The sequence below is a fragment of the Bacillus rossius genome, chromosome 12 (genome assembly GCF_032445375.1).
Source record: "Bacillus rossius redtenbacheri isolate Brsri chromosome 12, Brsri_v3, whole genome shotgun sequence".
NCBI classification, from domain to species: domain Eukaryota; kingdom Metazoa; phylum Arthropoda; class Insecta; order Phasmatodea; family Bacillidae; genus Bacillus; species Bacillus rossius.
Window position 1 is genome coordinate 44773488 of NC_086339.1, and position 19452 is coordinate 44792939.

The following is a 19452-nucleotide window of genomic DNA, read 5'->3' on the forward strand; positions in this document are numbered from 1 at the left end:
CACATTTGGAAGCAACCACAGCGAAAAGGCAGCACATTTGGAAGCACCGACAACGAAAAGGCAGCACATTCGGAAGCACCAACAACGAAAAGGCAGCATATTTGGAAGCACCGAGAACGAAAAGGCAGCACATTTGGAAGCACCGAAAACGAAAAGGCAGCACATTTGGAAGCACCGACAACGAAAAGGCAGCACATTTGGAAGCACCGACAACGAAAAGGCAGCACATTTGGAAGCACCGACAACGAAAAGGCAGCGCATTTGGAAGCACCGACAACGAAAAGGCAGCACCATCATCAAAAAGGCCGCACATTTGTCATTGGCTCCAATATTCATTGGCTCCAATATTCATTGGCTCCAATATTCATTGGCTCCATTATTCATTGGTTCCATCAGTCTATTGATTCCATCAGTCTAGTGACTCCATCAGTCATTGGCTCCTACAGTCATTGGCTCCAACTGTCTTTTGTCTCACCAACTCCAAATATATTTGGCTAGAATTCTACGAGTCTAAGAGACTATGAGGCCACAAGGCTACGAGTCTTAAAGAATCTAGCTGGTTACGAGTTATACATAGCTACGAGACTGCATGGCTAAAAGATAGCATGGCTACGAAACTACATGTCTTTGAAGCTACAAGAATACAAGTCTACTCGGCTCCAACTACTCCAGCAGCATTATGTTATTATATTGCATGACTACTTGTTTACGTAGCTACAAGTCTACGAGGCTACTTGGCTTCATAGCTACAATTATACAAGGTCCCAAGACATCATGACTACGCGACAACGAGCCATGAGGTTATGAGACTACACGACTACGAATCTTCAAGTTTACGAGGCTGCGAGGCTACAGAGCTACGAAGCTTCTAGAACATAAGTTTACGAGACTTCGAGGATACAGGACTACAAGTCTACACGAGTACTTGACTACGAAGCTACAAGTCTACAAGGCTCCAATTGCGGCATCTGTCTTCGTCTGAATTTTCTCTTTGGCTCCAACTGCTACAGCAGCATTATGTTATAATAGTACAAGGCTACTTGACTACGAAGCTACAAGTCTACATGGCACCAATTGCGGCATCTGTCTTCGACTGAATTTTCTCTTTGACTCCAACTGCTACAGCAGCATTATGTTATAATATTACAAGGCTACTTGGTTACGAAGCTACACATCTACAAGGCTCCAATTATCGCATCTGTCTTCGTCGGCATTTTCTCTTTTGCTCCCACTGCTCCAACAGCATTATGTTATATGATTCCATGGATACTTTGTTACGTAGCTACAGGTCTACGAGGTTCTAATGCATCATGTTTACGAAGCTTCCAGAACACAAGGTTACGAGACTGCGAGGCTACAGGACTACGAAGCTTCCAGGACACGAGGCTACATGGCTACAAGACTACATGACTCTAACTGATTACAATAGCACCATTCAGTGGTGAGAGTTAGGTTATCTAATGCAAAGCAAATTGATGCAAATAGTTCTGGCTGTCATCAACAGATGTAGCCACGTGTTTCTTGCAGGTAAATATTAATTAGTTATTTTATGTGGGATGCGGGATGCTCACTAACGATCGCAAAAGAAGGAGGGCTTCGCTAGACATCAAGGAGAAGGAAGTTCGTCTTACATGTTAATGCTTCGCTGATGTCTCATGGCATATTATTTGACGGAGTAATGGTTGTTTATTTCTTTAATTCCACCTGGTTAAATTATTGCTAGTGTCAATTTTTTAGCAGAAATTCACTAATTAAATGTAACTCTGAATAAAATGACATGACTCATTAAGTAAATATCCTTCATGCAGAGATCGATTTCTCACAAATAATCAGCAGCACTCGGAGAAAATCATTAGATGTCTAGCCAGAAATAACCAGAAGCACTTGGAGAAAACCATCAAATTATTAACAAGAATAATCAGGAGCACACGGAGAAAACGTAATGACAAGAATAATCAGGAGCACACGGAGAAAACCATACACATATTGAAAAGAATATTCATGAGCAAAAATAATGACAAGAATAATCGGGAGCACACGGAGAAAACCACCACACATTTCTTTGATATCATAAAATTACAGGAAAAAAATATTTAATAAATACCAAATAAATAATAAAAAATTTAAAATGTAAAAAAAATACAAAAATACATAAAATTCTGGCTTGTACTTGAACTCTATCTTTGCTCAACAATGATAAGTTCACAAGCTAGCAGAATCTGTTTATAAATTTTTGTATTATTTTTTACATTTTAAATTTTTTATTATTTATTTGGTATTTATAAAATATTTTTTTCCTGTAATTTTATGATATCAAAGAAAACGTGTGGTGGTTTTCTCCGTGTGCTCCTGATTATTCTTGTTAATAATTTGATGGTTTTCTCCAAGTGCTTCTGGTTATTCCTGGTTAGACATCTAATGATTTTCTCCGAGTGCTGCTGATTATTTGTGAGAAATCGATCTCTGCATGAAGGATATTTACTTAATGAGTCATTACCAATTACCTACTTACATCACCATTTATCTGGCGGAAGCATTCCCGATTTATCAAGCATTAACATATATACTAAACAGTCAGATAAAAGCTCCTCTCATACTCTCAGACTCTGCTAGCGTTTTAACCTCGCTACAATCCTTCCGGACTCCTGCGGAGCTTCTTATCCTTGAAATTAAAAAATTATGCTTAGCCATTCGTCAATACACAAACGAACCTGTATTTCTATGGATTCCCAGTCATACTTGCACACACAACAATGAAATAGTCGATAATCTAGCGAAAATGGCAATTACACAGGGTGTCCCTATGTACCCGCGATCTCCGCAGCTCTTACAGCCACTTATCAAGGCCCATTATCATTCTCTCATGATTTCCCAATTGACACAATTATCTGCTGCCCGCTCTACCTTATATCATGAGTTACATGGTACTACATTTAAGGTTATATCCCACTACCCCCTATCATCACATCGCAATCGTGCTATAATATCTTTCCGTCTTCGTTCCGATCACAATAGTTCACCGGCACATCTTTACAAGCTGGGTATTATTGATTCGGCGGGTTGTTCCTGTGGAAACCCTTATGCAGATATGTGACATATACTTCTGGAATGTCCAAATTTTGTGGACAGACAAAAAATGTATCAGGACTTGCAAAAGCTGGGATTGCCTTTCCCCTTGTCGTATCCTTCGATGTTATACCACCATCCACATGAGGTATGTCAGATCTTAATTGATTTCATTCTACGCAATCATATTCATGTATAACCCTGAAGTAGTAATAATCCGAGGTGGCCGGTTTCCGTGCCCATCCTCTTACTTCTTCATCCATGGCCTTACGCTCCTGTGGTAGATAGGCCTCTACCAAGAAGACTAGCCTCACTACCCGTGTTTTTCCTTACCGTAGGTAACCCACTAACGTCTAAGTTCAGCTGCTTTGAATCATGGCTGCTGGTTCACACCGTAGGCCACCCAACAAAAAAAAAAGTAAGAAGCGTACCCTGAGAGCGGGTCAAAGAACAATAAGGGTTATAGAAGGTCAAGTCAATGGGTCGGGTTGGGAACAGAGCGATCGTAGCGCCTATGTGGCGGTGGGGCAAAGTAAACGATATATATCGAATTTATTAGGATCGATTGTTATTTCAATTAGCTATATTAAAAAAATATGATTTATATCGATATATATTCATTCATGAGCTGGTAGCGATAATCGACCTTTGTTTTTGTTTATATATTTTAATGAGCTGTTGATTCAAAATATTGTGTTTCTTACCCATATTACACATTGCTGTGCAATATTCTTATGGTGAAGGAAATTACAACTTACAACGCCAAAAAATAATGTTTCGTACAAGAAAATGTCATTAAGCTTGTTGTGACATTTCATATACTGTAGTTCTATAAAGTTACGAAGTTTAGATAATTGTTTAGATCTAGACTCGTAATATTTTTATTTCTTTAGATCGTGATTCATTAGTCACACTTTTATGTAATCAGGCGCAAGTCGCAGACATTGTAACGTAATTAATACTAATTTTTGAAAGTATAAATCATGTTTCATAGTGAGTAAATGTGTATATTAACCAGCTAACAGTAACTCGAGCGCCAGGAGGCGCTTGACACCAGGTCGACCAGTCTTCTCTTTGCCGCGACCCGGAGTAGCAAGCTCTCCGTACCTCGCCGCCTTCAACTATTGGTAAATCTGATCTTGTAAAGATGAGTTCAGTAATCACGTGTGTGAACCTTGAGTTTACCTTATTTCAACTATGTGTGTTCCTGTGAAGTCACATGGCATGTGGGACGCCTAGACCCCACTTAGGTAGCGAGTAGGGAACATACACGAGAGAACCAGCATGCCTGCCATTGAGAGCGGGTGTTAGGACCAGCTAGTTTTTTATTTCGGGTTGTGTCTCGTCGCACTTGGGCAACGTCACGCCTAGAGGAGGGAGTCTCGCCAGGTCCACGTGCCCACTAACCACATGATGGCGCCTAAGCACCGAAATCTCCATCTCTCTAAAACATGGGCATAGCCTGGTTTCTAGCAGTTTTTTTTTTGATGGTGGTGGTGTAGGGTTTAAAATAAAATGACAAAAAATGTGCAACATAAATATTCACGTGAAAAGAAAATGCACCTACACATAATAGAATTAATCTTCTGTAATTGGATGATTGGCGGCGGGCAGCAGTGCAGCGAATTCAAAATATTGATTTAGCAATAGGTAATTACTGTGGAATAACAAGTGTTAGTATTACAATGTAAAATTCTAAATATTTTGGGGGGTGGGGGGAGTTGGGAATTGAACCCCTAAAACCTACCCCTGGCTTAAGGTTATGGTCAAAGACACAATTTTAATTTATGGGTGCCTACCCTTTTCATTCTCCAAAAGCATGCCATTAGGCTTCTATGTAGGTAGTTCAGAACCTAGAAGTCATTATAAACCACTGTTTGTTAAATTAGGCATTATGCCTGTGCCTTGTATTTTTATGTATTAATGTCTGTTTTATGTAAAGAAATATATCCACCTTTTTAATTTTCACAAAGACATATACTTACATGTACAGCACGAGAAATAATTTTAATATCAGAAATAAATATTGCCATTTTAGTACAACCCAAAAAAAGTTTTAAGAACACTGCAATTAAGTTGTACAATGACATCACTTTCTGAACTTACTAGAAATGTAAATTGTTTCCATATGTTTCCAGTTTTTGAAAGAAAGGTTACAAAAAATATTACATTCCTTAATAATAAAAAGTCTACGGACTTTTATCTCGTTTTTAAAAAAAATGTGCAACTGAAATGTCTAAACCACTGACTCATATTAATCATTCTTTTAGGGAAGGTATTTTCCTTGATAGGATGAAATTCACCAAACTGTTTTCCATACATAATAAAAGAACTTTTACATCTGCTGACAACTATAGGCCTATATGGTTACTTCCTATTTTTTCAAAAAATTATGAAAAAATTATACATGCCAAATTAATTAATTTTCTAGAAAATAATATTCTCAGACTTGAGCAATTTGGCTTTTAAAAAGGTAAATCTACAACTTTGGCTATGTACCACTTTGTAAAAAATATCCTGAACAACTTGGATTCTGGCCTCTATGTATTTGGAGTGTTTTGTGACCTTTCTAAGGCTTTTGATTTAGTTAATCATGAGATACTTCTTAACTAATTATATTTTTAAAATATAAGATGGTACAAACTTAAATATCAGTCATATTTACATAAAGTAAACAGTTTTTTAAAAATGTAATAATGATATAAATTATTTTGATTGGGTTTATATGAAAAAGGGTGTACCCCAGGGAAGTGTTTTGGGTCGTCTGTTATTTATATTATATGTTAATGATTTACCTAGCCAAATTACAAATGTAAATCTCATATCATTTGCTGATGATACTAATTTAATTGTAACAACAAACACTTTACTTGAACTGAAGACTGAAACTGAGCCAAAATTTAAAATCATGTGTGTTTGGTTTTATGCTAATAACTTGAAAATTAACATTAAAAAATAAAAACAGGATGTATGTATTTTCGAAATATGCTCAATTATGACATTAAACAAAACAATATTTTAGGGCACATTATAAATCGACAAACAAATCTGACAGATGCAATTAAATTTCCAGATGTAATAGTGGACAAAAGTCTTAAACGGAAAGAACATATTGAACAAACAGTAAAGAAATTAAGTAAATCATGTTATGCACTTAGAATTTTAAGCAGTACATTAGACAAGGAATCATTACGTACTGCTTATTTTGCTTTATTTCATACTAATATGACTTACGGAATTGAAGTGTGGGAAAACGTAGTTTCAGTGTGAAATTTTCAGATTACAAAAAAATGCCATTCAAATTATTTGTAATAAGAACACAAATTCCTCCTGCATACCATACTTTTGTGGACTAAATATTTTACCATATTACTCTGAATATGTTTATCATTTATTGTTATTTACTAAATAAAATGTGGAACACTTTAGAGAAACTCATTTTATTGACCATTATGAAACAAGAAATCAATATAAACATAAATGTTATAAATCTACAATATTTGCAAAGTTTGGGAACTAAATCCATGTAAAGTTCAGCCAAGTGGAGCTGTTAATATTTCAAATTTAACCTCAATATTACCTATAGTTTGAAGGATCTAAACATCCCATAGAAGACAAAGTTGAGGTTACCGTCAAGCGGGGTGACTACGGTCACGGGGGTGACTATGGTCAAAGCAAAGATATATTTTAAGATTGCTCCTATCCTACAATAAATTACACTACTAGCAATAACTATATTTTTTACAGAATATATGAACATATTGAAATATAACAGGAGAATGTTAACTTAAACTTCGCCAATATATATATATTTTTTTTGTTAAATTTTTTGTACCAGCAAATTTACCTCAAAATAAATGTTGGCTAAACTGTTTAACACAGCTGATCAGTGTCATGTGGTATAGCAAAAGGAGTACTTGTGTAACCTGCACCAAGATTTCAGGATTTTAGGTAAGTAAACATGTAAGCATTTATTTTAAAATTGCTGTATGCCATTAATATTTCTAATAAATAGTGTAAATACATAAATAATTTGGGGTTACTATGGTCATTTGTTAATTTTCATTATAACCTATGAAACATGCATATTTTTTAAAATATTAATGTCTACGATAGGTAACCTATTCAGAATTAACTAGCAATTAGGCCTTAAATGTATAAAAACAAGAATACAGATACTTATCACTGTGTTCTTTTTATATTTATTTGCAGGTGATCTTCATGGTGAGAACCTATCAACGATCCCCTGGGTCGCGATCCTACATGGATTACAGCCCAGAACAAATGGATTCAGCAATTACTGCTGTTAGAAAGGGAATGAGCATGACAGCTTCCGAAAGATACAAAGTAAAAATGGAAGCGTTGAGGAAAAGATGCAAGAACATGGACATGAAGAGACCATGGGGACAGACAATATTAACGGAAGCTGAAGAATCTTTGTTGTGTTCTTACACCACCCAGCTTGCTGAATGGGGCTTCCCAATAACCTCATTTGAGTTACGTTTGCTCGTGCGATCAAACTTAAAAAGGCAGGGTAAAACAATCACAAGGTTTTCTGATGGGTGTACCCCAGGAGTAGAGTGGGCTCGGTCGTTCATAAAACGCAACAGTGAAAAAATATGTTCCCGCATGGTCTCAAACATCAACCCCAATCGTTCTCAGTGAAGTCCTGAAGATGTTAACAACTATTTTGACAATATGGCAGACATTAGTAACAGAATCTACAGACTTAGGACTTTTCTTAAAAAATCTCGAGGGGGTTTCTTTATTTGGTCAGACAAGCCAGATGTTTTTGTCATTGACAAAGCACAGGTAATCAGAATTCTTCCTGCATCAGTTGAAGAGAGAAGAGGCAGGTTAATGTTTCATGTAACGTTTGATAGCTTTAATGTTGGTTAAACTGTTCAACCGAACGTATGTTTTTTAGTGACGTTGTTGGAGAATTTACAAATTGGTTGGCAAAATGAACAATTATGGAACTGCATGTAACATAACTATGGGTACCGTAGATATGATGCCCTATTTAGGACTATTTTATATATTTCACTCTTGTGTATTGCTATGTATTCATTATTTTGTGTGACCATGTTCACCCCTTTAAAAATTCACCATTTTCAGAATGTTTTGCATTGGTTTTGTGTTGTGACCATAGTGACCCCAATCGGTGAGGTGACTATGGTCACAATGTATTATTTTTTTACTTAAATATATAGGCTCAAAAAAATTCATGATAATAGTATTTTGAAAGCCAGAATCATGTACTGTGTTGTACAAATTTTTAATGAAATATATAATTACATATAACAAATCTGGTATGAAAAAACCATTAAAAGTGACCATAGTCACCCCGCTTGACGGTAGTTAGGAAGAAAAATTAAAACTGAAAATTTTGAGCAATACTGCATTGCTAATAGATAAAACTTTTAATAATTCATACATACTGGATTTGCACATGTCGTAGGCTACATACAATACAAACTGTATGAATAAAAATTACCCAATACACTAAAATATGTTTACTGAATTATCTATTTAAACCAATATGTTATAAAAAAAACTCATAATGTTATCAAACGGTTACAGTGTAATATTATTAAAGTAAATGAAGTTAGGTAAAATTATCATACTAATATAATAACAATCTGATTTAGTATACAAAGTTTTAATTTTTAATAATTCTTTACACATAACATTACATGACATGTACAACAGATTTTAACGAATTTGGTAGTTATTTTAGGTCCTCGAACAGGGCTGTCCAATTACAATCAAGCCGAGGGCCGCATGAAAGACAGATTTTGGGTTGAGGGGCCGCACATATAATACACACTGTTAAATTTTGGCTGATGAAAATTTATATAATTGAGAACGATGATAATTAAGGTTTTACTCTCTGATTATGTGTTACATAAATAAAAGTGGCAATACAAACATTTTTAATTTTAAAAATATATACAGTTATGTTAACACACGTTAACGTACATGATAAGACTGTAGTCTGCCCCTGACGACGTGCCAGAACACAAGACTACACGCAGAGGGACTGTCCGAGTGCAGATATGCTACACCGCCAGCATTGCGCCCGGGTACCAGTGGTGATCATTGCACGAAGCTGGACTTTGTGGTAACACTGTTGATCGCCATTCCACATACTTTGTCGTGTCAAGAAGCTCCTGAGCCACGTGTTTAGAAACTGGTGAAGAAAAATAGTGAAGTTCAAATGTATGACTGAAGCATGTGTGATTGGGCGGAGACCACAATCCACGGTGTTTGAGCCTAAAATTGTTAAACACTCTTAGAATAAGCAAAATAACATTTCGGCCCCACTGTCAGGAAGTGTGTAAATATAACGTCTTGTGATAAATAATTGAGAATTTGAAACAGAAGGCATTGTGGAACATTGGCTGTAATACAAAGGGGACACTACACATTTGAACACCTCAGACATCCACAGAAAGTTTGTAACTCAAGACAGTGTGGACGTTGCGGAAGTACACAAACTCCTCGGTAACTTCTTAGTGAAAAGTAATAGACGGTGAATGTTACGTCTGCGTAAACGGGTCCATCACAGACACTAATACTTCATAATTCAAGACGGGGCGGACGCTGCCGAAGTTCACGACTCCTCCATAGTTGCTTGCGATAATGCAAGGGATGATGAAAATTACGTCTGTTTGAATTCACAAGTCTCCTAATGAACTTAGAAACAATCTACTCATGTTCCCCTAGTATACACAATATATTGTAACTTCCCAAATGTTTTTGGTAATGTGTATACGAATCAGTATTTTACGTCAAACTTTTATGAAAGTGTCTAGAATATGTTAAAGACATTCCAGTATTGATAATCTATAACTGAAGGCACTAGTTTTAAAGTTTTAATACTTTGGTTTTAGTAAAGGAAAGAATAACTATGCCATGGCTTTGTTAATATCACTAAAGTAATCAAGAACATTTTTGCTTATATTCCAGCTAATAACATTTAAGTGTCTGGGGCAAATTAGGTTCGGATATTTTTTTTAATAATTTTGTCAAGCCTTATTTTTTTACAGCGTACCTTATTGTAAGTGCTCCATTAGCTCTTATATTAATATTCATAAACAGAGGTGGCTTACTGCGCTGTGCACAAAGAAATTAAGGGTATTGCGCTTTACGTTTTAAAGGCACTTGTAGTAAAAAGTGAATTTGTTTCAGAACGGACTTTGTCGATCGTCCGTTTCTGCTGATTGTAAAATGAAGATTCATATAATCAACTGATGCTCCTCAATATTTGTAAAGTGCCACCAGTGTGTAACAATAAATACCATGTGTTCGGTGCATTCGTGCCACACTTATTTTCCCATGTTTCTCCCCCTTGTTTCCCTTGCCCTGACAGTGGTCAGACAAGGGCTAACAACACATATGCCTGGAAGATGTGTAGGATAGAGAATTGAGAGTTTCATTACGGCACCACATGTGGTGGAAAAGTTACATGAGATAGAGCTCAATACATTCCAAGTCGATTTTCTGGTGAGTTTAATAATGTTAATTTTTATAGTTTTTTGACATGCGGGCCGCACACATAACGTTCGTGGGCCGCATGCGGCCCGTGGGCCACCTATTGGACAGCCCTATCCTAGTATATCAACAAAACATTACTCTACAAATGCTGCAAAAAAAAAACACACACACACATTTGCATTTTAGCATATGGGATAGGTACATCCGTCTTGAAATAACACAAGCTATATATCCCGGAAAAATATAAACACCTACCTACAGTTCCTGTTGAATAGCAACTAAACATTAGCTACAATTGCTGAGCAAACATTTATGTAATTTCTATTTAGTGTATTGGATAGTTATACTTCCCAGAATGACACTATAGGATACTACTTATCCCAGGGAAAAATGAGTCATGGGACACTTGTAAAACATTACCCACCTTCTTAAAAGTTACCCCTTGAAGATGGCTTTTACCATGATCATAAAAAGTCACAGGGTCAAACACTGAAAGTTGCTGGGTTGCATTTACACACTGGATGCTTTCCAATGGGCAGCTGTACGTTGTGTGTTCACATGTGTCCACGGCTTGAAATGAATACTGTTTGTTTTGGCACCCAGTAATAGATGTAGACACATTGTTTATAGAGATGAGTTACAATGATCATTGGCTCAACTCGCATGTTTATGGGCAGAGGTAGATTTTAAACGTACTGCGTACTTTTAGAATGTACCTTTTATTGTTTAAATTTCTATGAAGTACTGTAGTATAATAATTATAGTGTTTTTTGTTGGTAATTGTTTTGTGATATTTTGATATTTTTTAAAAACACTGCTGTTATTCTAACGTCACGTGATAAATCTGGTTCTCGCATTACATAATTGAAATCAGCGTACTTAAAGAATTATGAGTTATTAAATAAAACACCAAAAATAATCAATATTACCACCACATAAAATATAAATATTGAATTGAGATAAACAATAAACTATAAAGCAATTTTATGCAGAAAATTAACAAAACTTTAAACAATAGGGGGTGGTTCAACTTGTGACAGAAATATACACATATGCCAAATGTGACAAATAAAGCACTGCTAAATGTAATCATACATTACATGTAATGAAAAACGTGTGGAGAAAAGTGCAAACTGAGAGTAGAATGCATATTATACATACATATCTTAATGAAGCATTTATCCCAAAACAAATGTGTAGCAGAAACTAAAAGGCATGCATATGACACATTAATAAAACTAACCAAGCTAGTTCACTCTCTGAACCAATATATTAAATTCATCTTCTTCGTATACAGGAAAACAATGTCTCACAGTGCCCGGCAAATAATAACAATCTGGAACGCAACATCTACGAGACATTTTAACTGTATAAAAATAAATCAATTTCAATTATTCCACACCCATATTATGTTTGTACTTGAAAAAACGTAAACAAACGATTTAAGCTGTCTGTCTCTTTCTAACAACGAAACACTAGCGATGCAGTGGAGGTGGGGCGAACTAATACACTCTGTACTCGAATCCATCTATATAGTTGACATGGCATGGAGCGGGTGAGTTTCATGGTCGGATACTGAGGGAAGAATCGAGCCTAGCTCCCACACGGGTCACGTCACGTCATTGCCTCAGCTGTGGTTCCACCCAAGTTTTTAACGAAGAACATCCGTAATCACTAGAAATGCAACCCCCCCCCCTCCTCCATCGAACCATAACAACATACATTTTCCATAATTATGTAGTGTAATGAGGTGTCCCATATGTTAATGCATTAGTGTTCCTTTGCAACATTTTAAATTCGTCTCATTATTTATAATCTTTAGACGCCATAAATGCCCAAAATAATAGTTAAAAAAAAAGAAATATTGTTTTATGAATTATGCAGAGGATGTGTTAATATTGCCTGGTGTAATGCACAAAATGTTTTTACATTTTTGTTTGTTGCAGGAGGAGATGGAACAGAAGCCAGTGGTTGAGATGGAGTTTGTGAAGGTGGACAGCATCAAGGTACAGTAGCCTGCAAGTGTGTGTAGCTGCTGTCTCCTTGTACCAGAGCAGTCTTCTCCACTGTGGTTGTGTTGCAGGAGGAGGTCGAGGAAGAGACTCCACTGGCTGGCGTCCAACCAGCTGCTGTGTGGCAGGTGAGTCGTGGTTTCACTCTGTCTCGGTCACAATGCCAGGCTGTCTCTCTTCATAGCAGACACAGTGAATACTGGTAGACAGTATATTAACCCTTTTAACTCCTAATTATAGCCAGGCTTGCCATACTGAAAACCTGTAACAATCCTATGTCGAGAGTGGCTTCTCAGTCTCTGCTTCAAAGAATTGGAAAGCCATACTGAACAAAGGAGTTAAATACGAAATCAAATATAGCAAATTTGATTGACATAAAAGTTCATAAGAATATATAAGGGGAATAAAAATCAAGCCAAGCAATTATGTTTCTCTTTTCTCATTTTACGAGTATATATGTGCCTCAGCAGTCAGAACTAAGCGAGCAGTGATTGTTATTGTGATGAGGTGAACCTCGTCAGTGGTCTCTTGGCCAGACTTCAGGCGTGCACGCACCCTTGTGACGTAATCAGTGTAGGCCATCCCCTGCTTGCCAAGACGACCTTCCACGTTACAAGAGCTTGGCATGGTTATGTGATATTTGATACACCCTTATGGTCCTCTTTGGATTAAGTATGACTTTTTGAAAAGTTAGAAACTTACTAATTAACTACTGTTTCAAAAATACTTTAAACACACTAAACTTCATATGTACTAAAAGCTTCTATTTGAACATATTTGTGAACAACTTTCTTTGGAAATGCATATTTGTGTGTTTGTTTAAAGCTTTATTGTAAATAAAAGTTTACAGTGAAGAATTATTTAAAGCAATCAACAATTTTCTGTTGTATAATTAAGTATTACAACAAAAATATATGGTACGCACTATTAACCTACCTGCAAAGTCTATCTTTAACCAAATTATAATAATATTAAATTTTTGTACTGTATATACAGTAGGCATTTAATTTATAGCATTTCATTAATCGAATTACTTTGTGAAATCCTCGACCAACTCAGCTAGCTCATAAATTTGGTCTGGAGTGGACATACATTTTTCATTAACACTTACAGAAATAAATTGGGTTCTGAAAATGATGTTAATTCCAAAGAAATGTTAATGCCAATGATTCGTTAACTGAAATAATGTCTCTCAAAAAAAAAATATTAACTGTTTTTATTAACATTTTACATATTGTTACGATCGCGGGGTTCGTAAAGGATAGCCCAATTAAAAATTTTATTACACACACAGTTTTATTTATTGCCACTATTTACATTACTAGCAAATAATCTAAAAATGCCAATTAATCAATTGTACTTAATAATGTTGCTTCCCCAGTCACTCGTTTTTACACACCGCACACCTCGCTGGGCCGCACCCCTGGCGCAACTCTCGCCGCAGCACCCCTCGTGGACTTTCGTCGCAGGACTCCGCCGTCGCACTTCCCCTTTGCCGAGATCCCACTCGACACCTCACTCGGAACTTCGCCATGCCCGCAACACTATCGCCTGGAACAGAACTCTTCGCCCTGGAACCTTCGTCCAGGGACTTCGTCGCTCTATCGCCCGGAAACTCCGCCGCAGGAAAACTCCCGACTCCACTCTCTCTTTGCACTACCCCGCTGAGGCCAACGTCCTCTTTTTATATATCAGCCGTCATTTCTGGAACTCATGAGCGCGGCTGGGGCCAGTCGCGTCATTCCGCGCCGACACAACGGCAGAAATCTCTCAAACACGTGTCGGCGGCTCGCGTAACTCCGCAGCTGTCAGGTTTCAGATGTCAAACTAACAGCGCCGCGCGGGGAGCGGAGGGCTGGAGGGAGGGGAAGCGGCGACCCAGGTGCGCACTGCACATCTCATGTTACGGCAGCATGTGATGCAGCCCAGCTAGCTCTGTACCTGCGCGTGAGGCGGCCTTGCTCACGTTCGAAACAATTTATTCACAAGACATTGTGGCTGTCATTTTTCCGACAACGAAAATAGTAAGTACATCTAGAGTTTACATTCAAGTCGTATATAACCACTCACAAATTAAAAAAAAAGAAATTAGCTGTTGGCAGTAACTGGAGGATGAATATTACAAAATATTTCACAATTATGTCCCATGGTTGCACACAAACTTACGGACTACGTCTTCAGAACAAAGACAAAGTTCACTCCACCCTTGTTTTGGCCAAAAAATTGTAGTTAAAATGTTCCAAAAACAAAAAAAAGGGGTGATTATGTAAGGTATCGCCCGGACCACAGCCGAGAAATTCTCTATAAATCTACATAAACACATTATTTGTGAGCCACTGCCCGACACACGACCTACTGGTACCTCGTCAGACGATGACTGCTGAGGCTACGTGCATCTGCGTACCTCCCGGAGGAAGTAATAGGTGCATGAGCTCTCCAGCCAATCACAGCACATCCTTCACAAGCTACCGTATAAACCCACGTACCACCCGCACCTTTTTAAAAAAAATCAGGTTCGAAAAAGTAGGGTGCGGGTGTTACGTGGGTCTTGGGCCATTTTTGCATGGTGACGAAATAACGCCGGCGGAGGTTGCTGTGATAGACAAGAGGGGTAGGGGAAAAGGATGGGAAGGAAGTGGCAGACAGTCAAGGTCACATTCCTCACAGTGTTGTCACGCGCTCACGCTGTAGCTTAGCTGGTTACAAACACGTGCTCCCACGCACTGTCCTATCCTTATTTGCAAAGTTCCCAGTGGTTTTACCCGTGTGTTGACTGCAAGTATTGTAATGAATCGTAAAAAGTTGCGTTCTTTCACAGTTATGGAAAAATTATAAATACGTAATCAGTGAAACGGAAGGAATCGGTAACCGTGCTGCTGGGCGAATATATGATGTTGACGAATCATGTGTGAGGGTTTGGAGGAAAAGTAAAGACCAACTGCTTTCGGCCAGTGGCGATAGACGTGCGTTTCATGGTGCGGTAGCAAAGTTTCCGGAGATAGAGGAAAAACTCTACGACTACATACAGGACAGACGGCAATTCGGGTACGCTGTAAGCAGGGAAATGTGTTCGCTAAAGCCGCTGCAAATTGCTCGTGAACTTGGCATGGGTGAAGGCTTTAAAGCAAGTAGGAACTGGATGCGCAGGTTCAGGTAAGAAAGGGTTTGTCCATGAGGCGGCGTACTACAATCTGCCAGCGTTTACCGACAAGCTACGATGAGAAATTAATAGCATTTCAGAGGCATGTGTTAAAGCTGCGGAAGCTGTAGAATATTCCACATTTAGGCACAAGGTTTTTTATTATGCATGTAATAAAAATAGTTTTTATTATGCGTGTCTAGGACTCGTGTGCTTTATCGTTTATTTGTTTGAACGAGGTCATTGCCCAGCGCACGATAATGGACGCGGAAGATTGTAACTGTAAACAGCTGGGAGCTGGGCAAGGTCACGCGCACACACGGCGTGTTGTTATCGATCGCGTGTGCCGATGCCACGTTCTACTCGCGCAATATTGCCACATTGCAGTTGCCTGCCTTCTGTACACTTTTAACACAAATGCCGAGGCTGTAATAAGTAGGTAGCATAGTACTTATGGCAACAGCAACTAGTCCTTTCTCGCAGCTATCGAACTCTCTGTCTCTCTCTGATTATTATGCACTAGACAAACTATGCACCTATCTTCAGACTAAGAATCATAGCGAGAACAAAAAAAAATACAAAAGAATATTATGTTAACATGCCATTTCAAACAAAGTATAACAAGCTATCGCTAAAAAGTACGTGAAAGCATATAAAAACATACATGCACAAACCAACATGTAAAAACAAGACCTTGAGCCTTATTCACCATAAAGCAATAAAATGGTCAGAACATTAAAAACCATGAAAAAAAGTTAAGTTCTTGTAAGATACAGCAAATACAAGAATACTTCTTAAAAGGAATAAAAAGCTGTTATTTAAATATTAGGAAACCTAACCAATTTACTGAACAATATGAGACTTAATAATAAACATACTAACAAATTCACATCATCTGCCAAATAATTATTAAACACTTATTCCATTTCATAATGTCTTCTATGGTCAACACATATAATTGTGTTGTATAGGTATATACCTAATATTACTGCCCATTGAGTGCTTGGACAAGGTGTGATGGAAAAGAAGCATATGTGGAATAACAATTTGTTTTAGTTTAGACAAACTTGCATCATGAAACATCTGTGGCTCAATTGAGGACTTCACAAATATACAATTGTGTGAGTTAAACTTGTTAAATTATTTCTCAAAATTTTGTTTTGTAGTATAGCCACAAGTTATTACTGGATACATGTACAGTACACTCCTGATTATTCGTGAAATTGTCAGGGCCACCGCGGATAGTGAAAATCGCGGATAATCCACAAAAGAGCCGAAAATGGGAAACAAAAAAGGAAACATTACTTTCAACTTAAAAATCTAAAACTTTATGTACAGTAAAAGTTACAATCAACAGTAAAAAATTTTTAAATGATGCTAAAATTTTAGTATTTTACTGAATTTTTATCATATTTCAGTAATGTAAACATAAAAGTGCTTAACCATACGACTACAAACAGCGCGATAGAGACAAAAATAGCCTACTGCGTGAGTTCCGAGAAGGCCTGTGGCGTTTTACTGTATACTACACACAATACACTCGTCACTAGAGTTCAAATTTGCTCACTTGTAATAAAATACAGGTTTACATATGTGCTGTATTTTTTTGTAGCATGCACGGATCATCCGCCCGCGGACAATAGAGAGTTTGGGGGAGCTGAATTGTTGCCCCTTGGAAGGGCAGCCCTTCAGAATTTTTCTGGCAATGGTTTGTTTGTACAGCGACTGGAAGGGCAGCCCATCCAATTTCTGAAAACACGCTCCGTTAAGAGTTTAAATAATCCTGAAAACTTGCCCCTTGTAAGGGCAGCACATCAGGATTTTTCTGACAGTATTGTTTTTGAAAGGTTGTCTGAATTGTTGCCTCTTGGATGGGCAGCCCTACAGGATTTTTCTGACTGGTTTGGTTTGGTCTGGTTTGGTCTGGTCTGGTCTGGTCTGGTCTGGTCTGGTCTGGTCTGGTCTGGTCTGGTCAGGTCACGTCAGGTCAGGCCAGGTCAGGTCAGGTCAGGCCAGGTCAGGTCAGGTCAGGTCAGGTCAGGTCAGGTCAGGTCAGGTTACTTTACAAATAATTCACTGTCAGAAAAATCCTGAAGTGCTGCCCATCCAAGGGGCAACAATTCAGACCTTTTAAAAACACCACTGTCAGAAAAATCCTGAAGGGCTGCCTATCCAAGGGGCAACATTTCAGACAACCTTTCAAAAACACCACTGTTAGAAAAATCCTGATGGGCTGCCCATCCAAGGGGCAAGTTTTCAGGATTATTTAAATTCTTAAAGGAGCGTGTTTTCAGAAATTGGATGGGCTGCCCTTCCAGTCTCTGTACAAATAAACCACTGTCAGAAAAATCCTGAAGGGCTGCCCTTCCAATGGGCAAGAATTCAGTCGCCCCGGGAGTTTACTGTACTAGCATTTAAGCTGATATAGCTTGGGTAAACCTAAAAATTTTGTCTCTCAAAACGAAATAACGCCAATCTTCGATAGTCATGGACTACAGAAATGCTTTTGTATTCATGCAAAAATACGGTTATACTATATGTCAATAAAACGCAAATACCAACTAGGTGCCATAACCTTGGCCTGTATAATCAGCTGATACACTGTATTATTGAAAACCATAATTTCCCAAGAATACTCACCAAATCTTGAATGCTGGTAGAAGTCTGCAATTCAGATTTACCTACATTTGATTTTCAGAATTAAATATGTATGGGTGTAGGTTCTGTTTAAGTTTTAAAAGCATGGAAAATCAAGTCATCTTGACTTTAAATTATTGACTGTAATATATATTATACAATCCCACATACATCTCACAGGCTGACTCACTGACATATACAAATTCTTGATCTACGAGATTCTGGAAAATAATGACACGACCCATCTGAGTGCTGTGAGTTTTTCGATGGTTTCTTCGAAGAACTCTCGGTGTGTGGCGAGCCACTGTTTCGAATCATCTTCAACTTTGTGAGCACACCTCGTTGAATATTCTCCCTACTACGATTCACAAGGTCAACCAGAGATTGCTTCTCTCCACAAGTTAAGGTTGTAATATTTCTGACAGTTGGACTCTCCATAAAATTCACATTGTATTGTGGCAAAATATTATATGGTCCATGGTATGTTTAACTTGACATTTTGTTTCAGGGTAAATGTTGTGTTTTATATTAGATAACTAGCATATTCCTTTGAAAAGTTAGTCAGTTTAACTTTGATGATTGCTGCTTAATTTTAACTCTTTAAATTAATTCCTGATAGATGTTTGGAACCATTTTTTAACGTTAACGCCTTTCCTTTTTTACTATATTCCAGATGTGATCCCTGAGTATTAACTCTTTCTTGTTTATTTAATGTACTGACTGACTAGTTGTGCAAATGTTATTTGTAAATTTTGAACAATATCACACATAAATGATAAAATTTATTTTTCTATAGTTAAGTTGATAGCATGAAGCCAATTGATTTAATTATTTATTCCGAATTTGAATGCTTCTTTTCGTCAGTGACACTGGTGTCAAGAGTATGTATTCAACATATTGTTTATTTTGTCATTTTGTATTTGGTAACTAATTTTTTTTAATGAACTGGGAAAAGCATTTATGCTGATATCTAGTTGATATTGTTTTAGAGAGTATATAGTCAAACTATGCTTTTCTATTTGTTTTGTCTCTTTGGGTGAAAGTCCAATAGTAGTTTGATTTGAGTTAAGTATTTACTTATCAAGTTTTCTATGGTGC

At 37.4% G+C, this 19452-nt stretch overlaps 1 protein-coding gene across 5 annotated transcripts in view; it reads left to right on the plus strand.

Annotated features, from left to right (window-relative positions):
• Positions 1-3713: 3713 nt before the first annotated feature.
• Positions 3714-19452, plus strand: part of LOC134537896 (zinc finger protein 226-like) — a 36490-nt gene continuing 20751 nt past the window's right edge. For 3 of the 5 annotated variants that reach the window (XR_010076063.1, XM_063378825.1, XM_063378828.1), the window contains exons 1-3: positions 3746-4193; positions 12513-12572; positions 12650-12706. Coding sequence is in view for 3 of the 5 variants with exons in the window: in XM_063378825.1 (XP_063234895.1) it covers positions 12519-12572; positions 12650-12706 (111 nt within the window). In the remaining 2 variants the exon portion in view is untranslated. Of the gene's footprint in view, positions 4194-12512; positions 12707-19452 lie in introns of those variants that run through there. The other 2 variants (XM_063378829.1, XM_063378826.1) reach the window with 2 other exon arrangements.